We start from the raw sequence: 11,635 nt of genomic DNA, 5'->3' as shown, positions 1-11,635 counted from the left end.
ATCCCACCAGTGGCCAATGGCGGGCAAAATGTGCACTTCTACTGGTATCCTGCTCCCACAGATTGGACAGCCAACCTCTCCCTCCCACCCATACAAACCCCAGTGCCAAGATGACCCTTCATTTTTTTCTCCAAGAGTTGGTCACCCTGCTTGCTTAGGCAACTGAAGGAACAGCCACCAAGTGTGGAACAGTTAAAATCAAGGATGCTCAGAATGGATTAAATTGTCGAAAGCAGAGACTGCTTGATGTACAGCAGATTGTGCAAACTAGTTTTTAATATTTAAACCTTGTGAAAAATCCATCGTCTTGAAGTCACCAATAAGACTACTCTCCCATGCCATGATTATCAATAGTATTGTCTTTCAAAATTTGAAGTTGTAATCACCACAAATACTGAAAGAAAAGTCCAATTGCGGGCTGATTTTATTTGAGGGACTGATGCAGCAAAGTAAACACACATTGGAACAGTTTTTTCATTCATTTATTTTGGCTGTTATTTTTATTCCCTATTGTACCCTCAAGCCCTATTGTAATCTGTGTAGCTTTGCCGATGTTAAGTAGTAGTATGAAATGCCACTATGTATATGGAGCATAAACACAGAGGAGTATAGCTGCAGCTATACAAAACCTTGATTAGACCCCACTTGGGGTACTGTGCACAGTTTCGGGCACCACATCTTAGGAAGGGTATTTTGGCCTTGGAGGGAGTGCAAGATAGGTTTACTAAAATGATACCTGGATTACAGGGGTTAATTTACAAGGAGACCGCGGATCTGGAGATATTACACAAATTTGGCCTGGTCGAGAGGTAGTCTGATCGAATTATTCAAGATCTTAACAGGGAATGACAGGGTAGACAATAATAAACTCTTTCCACTGGTTGGAGATTCTAAAACTAGGGGGCATAGCCTAAAAGTTAGGGCAGGACCGTTCAGGAGAGATGTTAGGAAGCACTTCTTCACTCAAAGGGTGGTAAAGCAGTTGATGCTAGAACAGTCGTTAATTTTAAATCCGAGATCGGTAGATTTTTGTTAAGCAAAGATATCAAGGGATATGGGCCAAGGGCACATATATGGAGTTAGGCCACAGATCAGTCATGATCTCATTGAATGGTGGAACAGGCTTGAGGGGCCGAATGGCCTACTCCCGTTTCTGTGTTCCATTTATACACTTTGTAAAACAATTCAGCAATATGATGAAACTAATAATATATGTACACGATAATGATTCACACGAGATAATAACTAAATAATGTAATTGTTTTCTGGAATAATCAAATCTAGAGGAAAAAAGATACACGGATCGTGACCACTACTGGATCGTAAAGAAAAGGTCTTGGCAGACATGTCAAAAATAAGCTACTCAATAGATAGAAAGACACGTGTGGACTTGGCGATCTTTTAAAGTCCTATCTTAAAACCACAATATTAGTTCACTTCCATTTCTTCATCAAAGTACGCAGTGACCTTCTGGTCCTTTGCGACATATTTTAAACTCTCAACTTCACCGCCATAGTTGCTTGGTTTCTGGAAATGGATCTCAAGCTTGTCCTGTAATTCTTCCTCTTCCAGTACATTCTTGATGTCTGTTATCAGCAAAGTTCGCTTGCAAATTCCATTAAATGTCTGAAAGAAAGTTGAAAGAATGCAGTGGAGTGCAGTGTGTAAAATCTTGCCCATTGAGTTATTAAAAAGCATTGGGAGTTTTCTGGGGCAGCAATGTTAGTACAATCCAGAATGTGAACTAATCCTGTACTTTTACAGTTACTATTAGAGATAAATTAAATCTAATCATCATCCTTAGAAGATAGTGGATAATGCAGAGGCTTGGTATAGAAAGGGAGTGACAACTGGACATTCTGAATTCTCCCTCAGTGTACCCGAGCAGGCACCGGAGTGTGGCAGCTAGGGGATTTTCACATTAACTTCATTGCGATGTTAATGTGAGCCTACTTGTGATATTAATAATGATTAGATTAGATTAGATTAGATGTTCATGGGCTATATTCTCCGCACCCCGATGCCAAAATCGCGTTCGGCGACGGGGCAGAGTATCCAGTTTCCCGCATGAAATCGGGGAGTACGCCGGGCCGATTATCCTCCACCTGAAGCCATTGCCTGAGGCCCGCCCCACCATTCTCTGCCCCCGACCGGTTGAATTCCCGACGGCGTGGACCACTCATTGTCCTGCCGTTCGGGATACTCACGAGGTGGCTGGTGACTCAGTCCACGGCCGTCACAGTCGGGGGCGGGCCGATCGGAGGGCAGGGGAGGTCTCATTCGGGACTGGGGTATTTTTGAGCAGGCGGTCCAGGTTGTGAGTGCGGCCGATCGGGCGCACTATTTCCGTGGTCCAGGTCCGCGGACTGAGTCCGCCATGGAGCACGGTGAGCCGCCAGTTTTTCTGGCGTAAAAGACCACAGTTTTCACCACGGCGTGGGGACATAGTCCCTTAAACGGAGAATCCAGCCCTATATGTTTGATCCCAATGCCTTGCCAAGATAAGTTTTTAATCTCATAATCATGCTATCAGTAAGAATGCCTATTTCCATCTCTGTGACATCACCCAGACTCGGCCCTATGACAGCTCATCCACTGCTAAAACCCTCATTCATGCCTTTTCAATACACTTTCAGCTGGCCCCTCACATTCTACCCTCCATAAGCTTGAGGTCATGCAAACCTCTGCTGCCTATGTATTAAATTGCAGCAAGTCCTGTTTCCCTATCACCTCTATGCTTGCTGAACTACACCAGTCAAGCTCTATTCTGATTTTTAAATCCTTGTTTACAAAACCCTCATGCCCTTGCCCCTCCCTATCTCTGTAATCTCCTCCAGCCCCACAACCCTCTGCGATGTCTGCACTCGGGGCTCTCTAGTACATTGCTCCACCATTGACATCTGCCTTCAGTTGCCTAGGTGCCAGGTTCTGGAATTCCCTTCCTATTCCGCCTCTCTTTCCTTAAAATCTCCTTATTTGACCTGGATTTAAATAATCCGACCTAATATTTCTTTATGCGGCGTGGTGTGGTACTTTAAATGATCCTGTGTTATTCATTGCAGATTGTGAGATTCACTGGTTTAGAAGGATAGGAGTGTTGTACCTTGAATGCTATACCATATCATAGTACTATCTGAGTCACATTTTTCACAACCTTGGTGTCCCACTGGGCCTCGGCTTGAGTGTCAGGCTCCATATCCTCAACATCACCTTCTTGACATTATCCTTCTTCACTCCCTGTCTCAATTCATCTGCTGTTGAAACATTCATCCATGCTCTTGGTCCCTTCAAACTCAAATTATTCCAATTGTATCTGGGACAACCTCCCAACTTGCACTCTCAGTGAACTTGCGCCCTTTGGTGTCAAATTTCATCTGATAAAACTGTTCTGGACCTTGGGACATTTTATTCTACTAAAGACACAAAAGACATGCTGCAAACCTTTATGACTCTATGGTGTATGCATTATATTTAAGGATTGAGGAAAAAAAATGGTGGAGCGTTGGTGAGCGGAGGAGTGAATTAGCATGAAATTAGGAAAAGAAATAAAAAGAGGAAAAGAAAAATTGGGTTGATAGCCAAGAGAGGAAAAAAAGACAGAAAGGATATGCCTGCTCCAAAAGGGGTCTAGTCCATTCAGTCTTCAATTAGTCACAACTCCATTACAATGAGTGTAACTCTTAGGCATACATTTTATTAGGACAACACAAGCATCATGCTCACCTGAAATTTCTGCAGGGAATAATCCCTTACAGGTTCAACTTTTACCAAGCAGCTCGTAGCCTCAGTTAAGATGATTTTGTATTTCTTCTGTGCAGCAACACGTTGAGCAACTAAAAAAATAAATTCAAGATATGAGGAATTCTTCATCATTAACAGGTGATATCAGTCTGACCAGAACCAGGCGGCTCCTCTTGGTTCACCGGTAGCTGAGGTATTTACTACTGCTTCCATCACAAAGAAATAGACAATATTCAGTTTGACCTCTCTTCCATTTGACCACAAATCCACATAGATGGAGAAAAGATATTAAATGCGACAATGAGTACGGCTGGGATCTTATGGACCAGAAAGCGGAGAGAAACCTGGCTTCAGCCCCACCCGGATCTTACATCCACCAGGCAATTAACCACGTGACCTTGGGGCTCCCGTCCCTTTTAAGGGATGAGATGTCACTTCCGAGAGCTGCCAGCCAATCAGAGGGCCAGTAACGTTTCAGTACCAGCAGCACCACCGGGAGCAGTGGCCACTGCTGGGAGCACATCCTGGCGGGAGCAGAACCAAACTAAGTGTGATCAGGTCAGGCAGGCCCCACCCAGTGAGGTGTGTGGTGGGCAGCAGGGGAAGGAGTTGGTTGCTGAGGACAGAGGGTAGTTGTTGCTCTATCGTTGCCCTTACTACAGGGCAAACCATCCGTGGGTCCCTGTCACCTACCTTCCCACACTCCCCCACTCAAGTGAGCTTCATCGATTCGATTGTCAGGGGCCAGCATGGACATGATGGACCAAGTGGCCTGCTCCCATGCTGTAGATCTTTCTGTCTTTCTACAACCATCCCCAAAGGTCCCCAGTTGTGCCCTCCTGCCAATAGTGTTCAGTTTGGCTGGCTGCCAAGCAGGAAATGGATCAAAAAGATGATAGTGAAATCCTGCTTTAAGTCCGGCAAGACCTTCATGTCTCTGGCCTTATCGGGTTCTGCAGCTGCTTCTGGCCTGCACACAGTCTCTTCACCTCCCCGTAAATATCAGGATCATCAACTTTAGTTTCTTTCTCCATATTTGCTGCTTTTCCAGCAGTTTTCTGCTTTTAATTCAGATTTACAACATCTGCAATATTTTCATAGATGATCATAGAATTTAGAGTGCAGAAGGAGACCATTCAGCCCATCGAGTCTGCACTGGCTCTTGGAAAGAGTACCCTACCCAAGGTCAACACCTCCACCCTATCCCCATAATCCAGCAACCCCACCCAACACTAAGGGCAATTTTGGACACTAAGGGCAATTTATCATGGCCAATCCACCTGTTTTAGGAGGAAAGGCTGAGTGAGAATTTTTTAAAAAAAAATTTTTTTTAAAAAGAGGCTACATACTTTCCGGAGATGAAAAATAATAGAAGACCAAAAAATTAGAGCATTGTGCATAATTTTAGTCCCTCGGTTTAAAAGAAAATAGATTTCCGTTTGGAGTGTTAAGTAATTGATTAATTCCAGAACTTGGGGGGGGGGGGACTGAGTAAATGTATGATTAACATCTGGAACAGACTCTTAGCAATGGTGGTGAAATGACGACCTATAGTTGGGATTTTCTGGCCCTTTCTGCTGATAGTACCGCCGAAGTCCACCCCTCACGGCGGGTTCCCCCATGTCCAAAAGGGTTAGGAAGGGTTATTGGGTTACGAGGATAGGGTGGAAGTGAGGGCTTAAGTGGGTCAGTGCAGACTCGATAGGCTGAATGGCCTCCTTCTGCACTGTATGTTCTATGTTCTATGACGGGACGGTGGCCAAAGGCTCGTTGCATCTGGCACAGGTAGACCCGCTTGGTGGGGGGAGGAACTTGTTTGAGGCAGTGGTATCAAGGAAGCTTACATATTTTAGACACATGATGGAAGGGAAGTGTCTGTAAGAAGAGGTAACGCAAGGCAAAACACCTGAAAGTGTGCACAAGGAAGCCCAAGGCGGCATACGGATGGATAAAATCAGAACGTCAACTCTCTGTGGGATAGGCCAGGGTTTTTCAAACTCAGGGTCGCGACCCATGGGTTGTTCGCAGCCCGGTGTCGGGAGGGTTGTGGAGCGATTGGTCGTGGCACTCCCGATCACGGGAGAAGCGCCCAACAGCCGCGACCGGCTTTTAGGTTGGGAATGCCGCCTGCCAGCAGCCGCAGCATTTTGCCTTGCTCCATCGGATTGGCGCCGATTCAATGGGTGATCAGTTTTCCCAACGTCACATCCGATGTCTAATTGTTCCGCTGACTGTTGGAGCTCGGGGCCTGTGAAGGACACGGAGAGCAGGCGAGTGAAGTTTATGAGAAGGGGGAGAGTGGCGGGTCACGATGCTGGCAGTCAGCACCAGTTCACTGGCTTCCACAAATACTTCAATGCCTACGCCACCACAGGGAGGAGGAAGCATGTGATAGCCACATAAACAGGGATTGCAGCAATTTGTTCATTCTTTGAATTTGTTCAAACTGATATCCAAGAAGACGGCAGCAGCAGTAATCACAGGAAAGAAATGAAAGAAGTGGCTCACCGCTGCGGTAGGGCAAATGGAATTTAAGGTCCAGCATGTGAAATTTGTGTGAATGTTTGAAACCTCTGCAATCGTGTCACTAGAATGGTGTATTATAAGTTATCAGTTTTCACAAATAAAACTCATGGGATGCCATGTGCTGTTTAAAAAAAGAGAATGCCGTCCGCATGCCTCAGGCAGATCCAGCACAGGCCCGGTGCCCAGCGGGGCAGACTGCCACTATGGGATGCCAGCGTGCTATCCCAGGACCAAATTTCTTTATAAAAACGGCAGTGTCTTCACACCAGAAGTGCTGAGAGAGAGCAGATCACGCACACTGATGTCCCGCGATCTTGCTTTGGCCACAAAATCCTGGAGGAGAGCTTCCTCAATTTTGTAGCTGCCAGCAGGCAAGCAAGAGAAGTGTATGAAGAACTAAGGATGGATCTGTTTATAATAAAGGAAGAGAGGGTCAGAGACACAAACAGGCCAGGATCTCGCAACTGAATCTACTGGAGAGCGCTTCTCGGGAGACAATATAGCAGGACAAAGCAGTGCTGGTGTGAGCTCCAAGGCCTCTGATGAAGCTGAAATCAGAAAAATAGTAGTATAAAGATGATTTCTTGAGGTATGGTTTTATTAATTGTGCCAATGCAAAACAGGATGCAAAGCCCATGTGCATTATATGCAGGGAAGTACTGACAAATAAAATATTAAACCCTCAAAACCATTTGAAGACTAAGAGTGACAAGTTTGAGGACAAACCTCTTGATTTTTTTCAAAGGATGCAGCGAGAACTTAAACCATCAGCTGAAGCCCTGAGCAGAAATGTAACCTTGAATGAGTGAGATCAATTCAATGCAAGTGAGATCATGTGGAGCAAACAGGCTCACTTGTTGCATTAAAAGGTAAGCAAAAACATTGGTCATGAAGTTCAGGCAGCGTGGGTCACAAAGGTCATCCGACGTGGGTCCAGAGGAAAAATTGGTAAAATTGGTTCCCGGGCAAAAAAGTTTGAAAAACACCAAGATAGGCAGCGAGGCCAACGGTGTATAGAAATCCGTGGAGAAAGGCTTTTCATAATGCAACGAACCCTTGGAACACGGATGCTTGAAAGAAGACAAATTGTTTTGGTAGTTGAATACTTTGGTTAGATAAACCAATAGGTCACTGCTTTTGGAAGCTGATGCTGTTCTTAGTATCTTTTCTCATTGCCACTGGTGTAGCTTAGCACATGGGGACTGTCAGACTATGACTCCCAGCGCACAGTCTCAAATGTTGCCTTTGAATTGTTGGGCCAGCAAAAATAGTCAGGCTACAAAAGGATGGGGGCTTAGGAAGAACGGGGTTCTTGAGACGTTCCTTTAGTGTTTAATAAATGAGGCCAGCAGTTTAATTATCACTTACCTGGACAATTAACATTAGTGCTGGGAAGCTTGTGATCAGAAATTTTAAGTTGGGAATGTTCGCACCAAAAAAGAAAAGGTAGAGAGGCAACACAGAATTTTAAAAGAATTAGATAATGTCGATAGTGGCAAGATATCGCATCTTTCCCAGAAACCTGGAGAACACCGCTTGTGTTTGAACTAATCTGTAGACCCAATGGGCCACAATTTTAACTTGAAGCGAGTGGGTTATGCACGAGTTAAAATTGCGTCCAATATTTCAGTGAGCAGTCAATCTATGGAGCAGACTCCGCAGAGTGACAGAGGAAGAAGATGGAATTGTTTCATTCAAATGTAAATTTAATTAGCTAAATTTGAGAAAATAACATTCTGGGACAATGTATGTGGTAAATCTAGCATCCTTGGGAGGTGTAATGACCTCCAATTGGCATTATTGGTTGGCCAATTGGAGTATGAGCTCCCTCAATGATAGCTCATTTAGGGGCCCCATATAAGCACCTGTGTAGGTTTTGTGAGGCAGTCTTAAGTTGACTGGATTGCTAGCAGCACTGTTTGGAGCGTCTCTTGTATATAAGTTATTGCAAATAAATACTGGTGTGGTGACGGAACCCCTGCCTCCTGTGGATTATTACAGTGGCGACGAAGATGGTATCCTATTATGGGGAGCCCGGGTAATAGTCCCAGCTCAGGGCCGTCGGGCAATCTTAACCGAGTTACAACACGGACACCCAGGGGTGTCTAAAATGAAGATGCTAGCTCGAAACTACGTTTGGTGGCCAGGATTGGACACAGACATAGCATCCTTGGTACGTCGGTGCCAGGAGTGCCAACAGGGGCAAAGAGTGCCACCAGCTGCGCCATTGCACCCGTGGGAATGGCCAGGCCTGCATATTGACCACGCTGGCCCTTTCATGGGCTCAATGTGTTTGGTGATAGTGGACACCGACTCCAAATGGTTGGACGTCCACTGGGTAAACGCAGCATCGACAATTGAAAAGCTCAGGGCCTCGTTTGCAACACATGGACTTCCGGAGGTATTGGTGTCGGACAACGGAACGGCATTCACAAGTGGGGAATTTGGAAAATTCCTAAAGGAAACTGAGTCCGCCACATCAAAACGGCCCCTTACCGTCCAACGGCCTGGCAGAGAGAGCGGTCCAGACACTAAAAGCGGGACTCAAGAAGCAGCCAGCAGCATCAATGGACACAAAGCTCTCCCGCTGGCTGTTTGATTACAGGACCACACCGCATTCCACAACGGCATACCGCCAGCTGAACTCTTAATGGGAAGGCGGCTGCGAACGAGGCTGAGTCTCCTTTTCCCAAATTTAACGGGGAAAGTGGAGAAACAACAGGAGGTCCAACGCAGGGGGCATGAAAATAGTTGGCAGCAGAGACATTTCCAGGTGGGGGCACCGGTTTGGGTCAAGAATTAAGGGAATGGACCAACGTGGGTCAAAGGCATGGTAGAGTCCCAAACAGGGCCCATATCATATAAAGTTTCGATAGGAGGCAAGGTGCTGAAGGAACACCTAGACCAAATAATGGCAGTGGAACCACACCTGGAGGCAGTCGAAGCAGGACCGCCTCAAGCTGGGATAGCTCAGACGGGAAAGATACCCATACTCCAGCCCCAAGTAATTTCTCCAGACCCCATCATCCAGTTGTCAGAGTCGGAGATGGACACGTTCGACGAGGCCGCCGCGACACCTCTCCCCGAGGAGGAGGAAGTACAACTTCCAAGGAGGTCATCAAGGAAAAGACGGGCACCTATAAGGTACATCCCGCCCACGTCGGAGAACGACCCGGCGGACGACACAGAGGTGACAGACCCGGACAGGAGGAGCAGGAAGAAGCTCAGAGGAATGCCAGCTGGCAGGAATTCCTCGGACCTGGGGGGGGGGGGGTGTAATGACCTCCAATTGGCATTATTGGTTGGCCAATTGGAGTATGAGCTCCCTCAATGATAGCTCATTGAGGGGGCCCATATAAGCACCTGTGTAGGCTTTGTGAGGCAGTCTTAAGTTGACTGGAATGCTAGCAGCACTGTTTGGAGCTGCTCTTGTATATAAGTTATTGCAAATAAATACTGGTGTGGTGACGGAACCCCTGCCTCCTGTGGATTATTACAGGAGGAAACACTGACTCTATACCTATGTTTTACCAACACTCCACTCCTGGAGATTTTCCTCAGTCGGGACTTAAATGTTTGCAAATCGGGATTGCTGCCGTTCTCTCGTGTTGACAGCAGGTTCTTGTCAGAGTGGCTTCCAGCTCTCGAGAGTGGAACTTGCTGTCCTTGAGGGGCTGTTGGATTTATTAATTCTTTGGGGTCCTTTAAGAAATCAACTAAACACATACTGGAGAATAAAATGATTCTTAGAAATACTAAGTCTGCAAAAAGTATAATCAACGTTATATTTTTTTAAAATGAGAGAACTGTCAAACACTTGAGGTCAAGTCTGCAGATACTAACAATATTTCGAAGGGTGTTCCATGGAAGCCCTACCTAAAGAAACAATATGATGACACATTCAGCAAATTGCAACAATCGAGTAACATAGTAGGGGCGAGACGAGTCATGACGTAAAGGTTTTGCATGGGAAACTGTGCTGTGTCAGGGAAACATTAATTAATCTTGAGTAAGTGATTAATGTCTAATTAACTAATCACCTGTTGCATGATTGACACCTTCTGAACGAATAAGGGGGTCTCAATTGAAAAAGCCAAAGGAAAATGAGTAAGGGACTAAACTATAGATAAGGATTTCCTCAAGATGATTGTATGAACAATTTTTCAGAAGAATTCTAGCCTTCCAGAATTCTTGAAGCATCTGTTTCAATTACTTTTATTTTAAAAGTATTTTCTTTACCTTTTCCTTACATTGATGTTGTTAATGACTTTTCGCTGTATTCTGACAAGTTTATGTATTATTTTGATCTAAGTTTTGATTCAGTTCTTATGCAAGTGTATTAAGTGAATCTTGAGTAATAAAAGTGGGTTTGGACACCTCCATCAATTGGACTGAGAACCTTATTTTTGGGAAGAACAATAAGGTGATCCGACAGGGGCAGAAGCGGGGGGGGGGGGGGGGGGGGGGGGCAGCCTTTTCTTAAGTCAGTGTCACCATGGGTTGGTGGGAAGGTGGGGGGCCAGTGAACAATATGCCCTTCCACCCTGTAAAATATACCCTCTTGCGTCAATTTGGGGTCTGTTGTAAACTAATTGAGAGAGATTAATTGAGGTGATTAATCAACAATCCACTGTGATTGTTTCATGTGACTGCATGTTAATCGTAAGTAAGTAATTCTACGCTAAATTTATGCCCTGGCATCTCTCTTTGTCCTTCACTATTTGTATACCGAATAATTGTAAATTGTGCTGTTTTAGGTCCCCATCTTTCTTTTATGTACTTATTTGACGGTTACAGTGAAGGGGAAAATATTTCACTTACTTATTTTCTTGACAAATGTGACCAGGGCTGTTCCAGAAGTACTGTTATAATCAATATTCTCCACTTCCCCTCCACCCAAACTGGGCTTTGAAAAACCTATTTCCAACTTGTCTCGCATGTGTTCTGCTGGAAGACTGTCTGGAATTTGGGAAACCTTGACCATCTTCCGGGAGATGTTAACATGTACCTGGAAAAGATTTAATATGAAATATTCCAAGTTAAACCGCAAGATCAGTGGGGAATAGGTTAGTCGTCATTGCTCTTAATGCACGACCATCTAATGCAAGTGTGTCAGAAGTAATTGATTTTGTTCATTATATAGGAGCTGGCTGGTCTTATACATAGACGATAGTAAGAAGTCTTACAACACCAGTTTAAAGTCCCAACAGTTTTATTTGGAATCACCCAGCTTTCGGAGCGTCGCTCCTTCATCAGGTGAGTGAAGAAGTAGGTTACACAAACACATATACAGACAAAGCCAATGCTGCAAAGACTCGCACTGAAAGTATCATCTCGCATCAGGGACACAGTGGTTAGCACAGTTGCT

General features: G+C 45.1%; 1 protein-coding gene across 2 annotated transcripts in view; it reads right to left on the bottom strand.

Annotated features, from left to right (window-relative positions):
* Nucleotides 1-243: 243 nt before the first annotated feature.
* LOC140387846 (N-myc-interactor-like) overlaps nucleotides 244-11,635 on the bottom strand; it is a 35,171-nt gene continuing 23,779 nt past the window's right edge. For both annotated transcript variants that reach the window (XM_072471060.1, XM_072471048.1), the window contains exons 8-10: nucleotides 11,089-11,275; nucleotides 3,724-3,833; nucleotides 244-1,626 (exon numbers count right to left, since the gene is read on the bottom strand). In XM_072471060.1, coding sequence (XP_072327161.1) covers nucleotides 1,429-1,626; nucleotides 3,724-3,833; nucleotides 11,089-11,275 — 495 coding nt within the window. In that variant the 3' untranslated portion in view covers nucleotides 244-1,428. The remainder of the gene's footprint in view (nucleotides 1,627-3,723; nucleotides 3,834-11,088; nucleotides 11,276-11,635) is intronic.

Source organism: Scyliorhinus torazame, chromosome 2, assembly GCF_047496885.1.
Source record: "Scyliorhinus torazame isolate Kashiwa2021f chromosome 2, sScyTor2.1, whole genome shotgun sequence".
NCBI classification, from domain to species: Eukaryota; Metazoa; Chordata; class Chondrichthyes; order Carcharhiniformes; family Scyliorhinidae; genus Scyliorhinus; species Scyliorhinus torazame.
The sequence above is the reverse complement of the archived record's forward strand: the minus strand, read 5'-3'. Positions and strand labels throughout refer to the sequence as shown.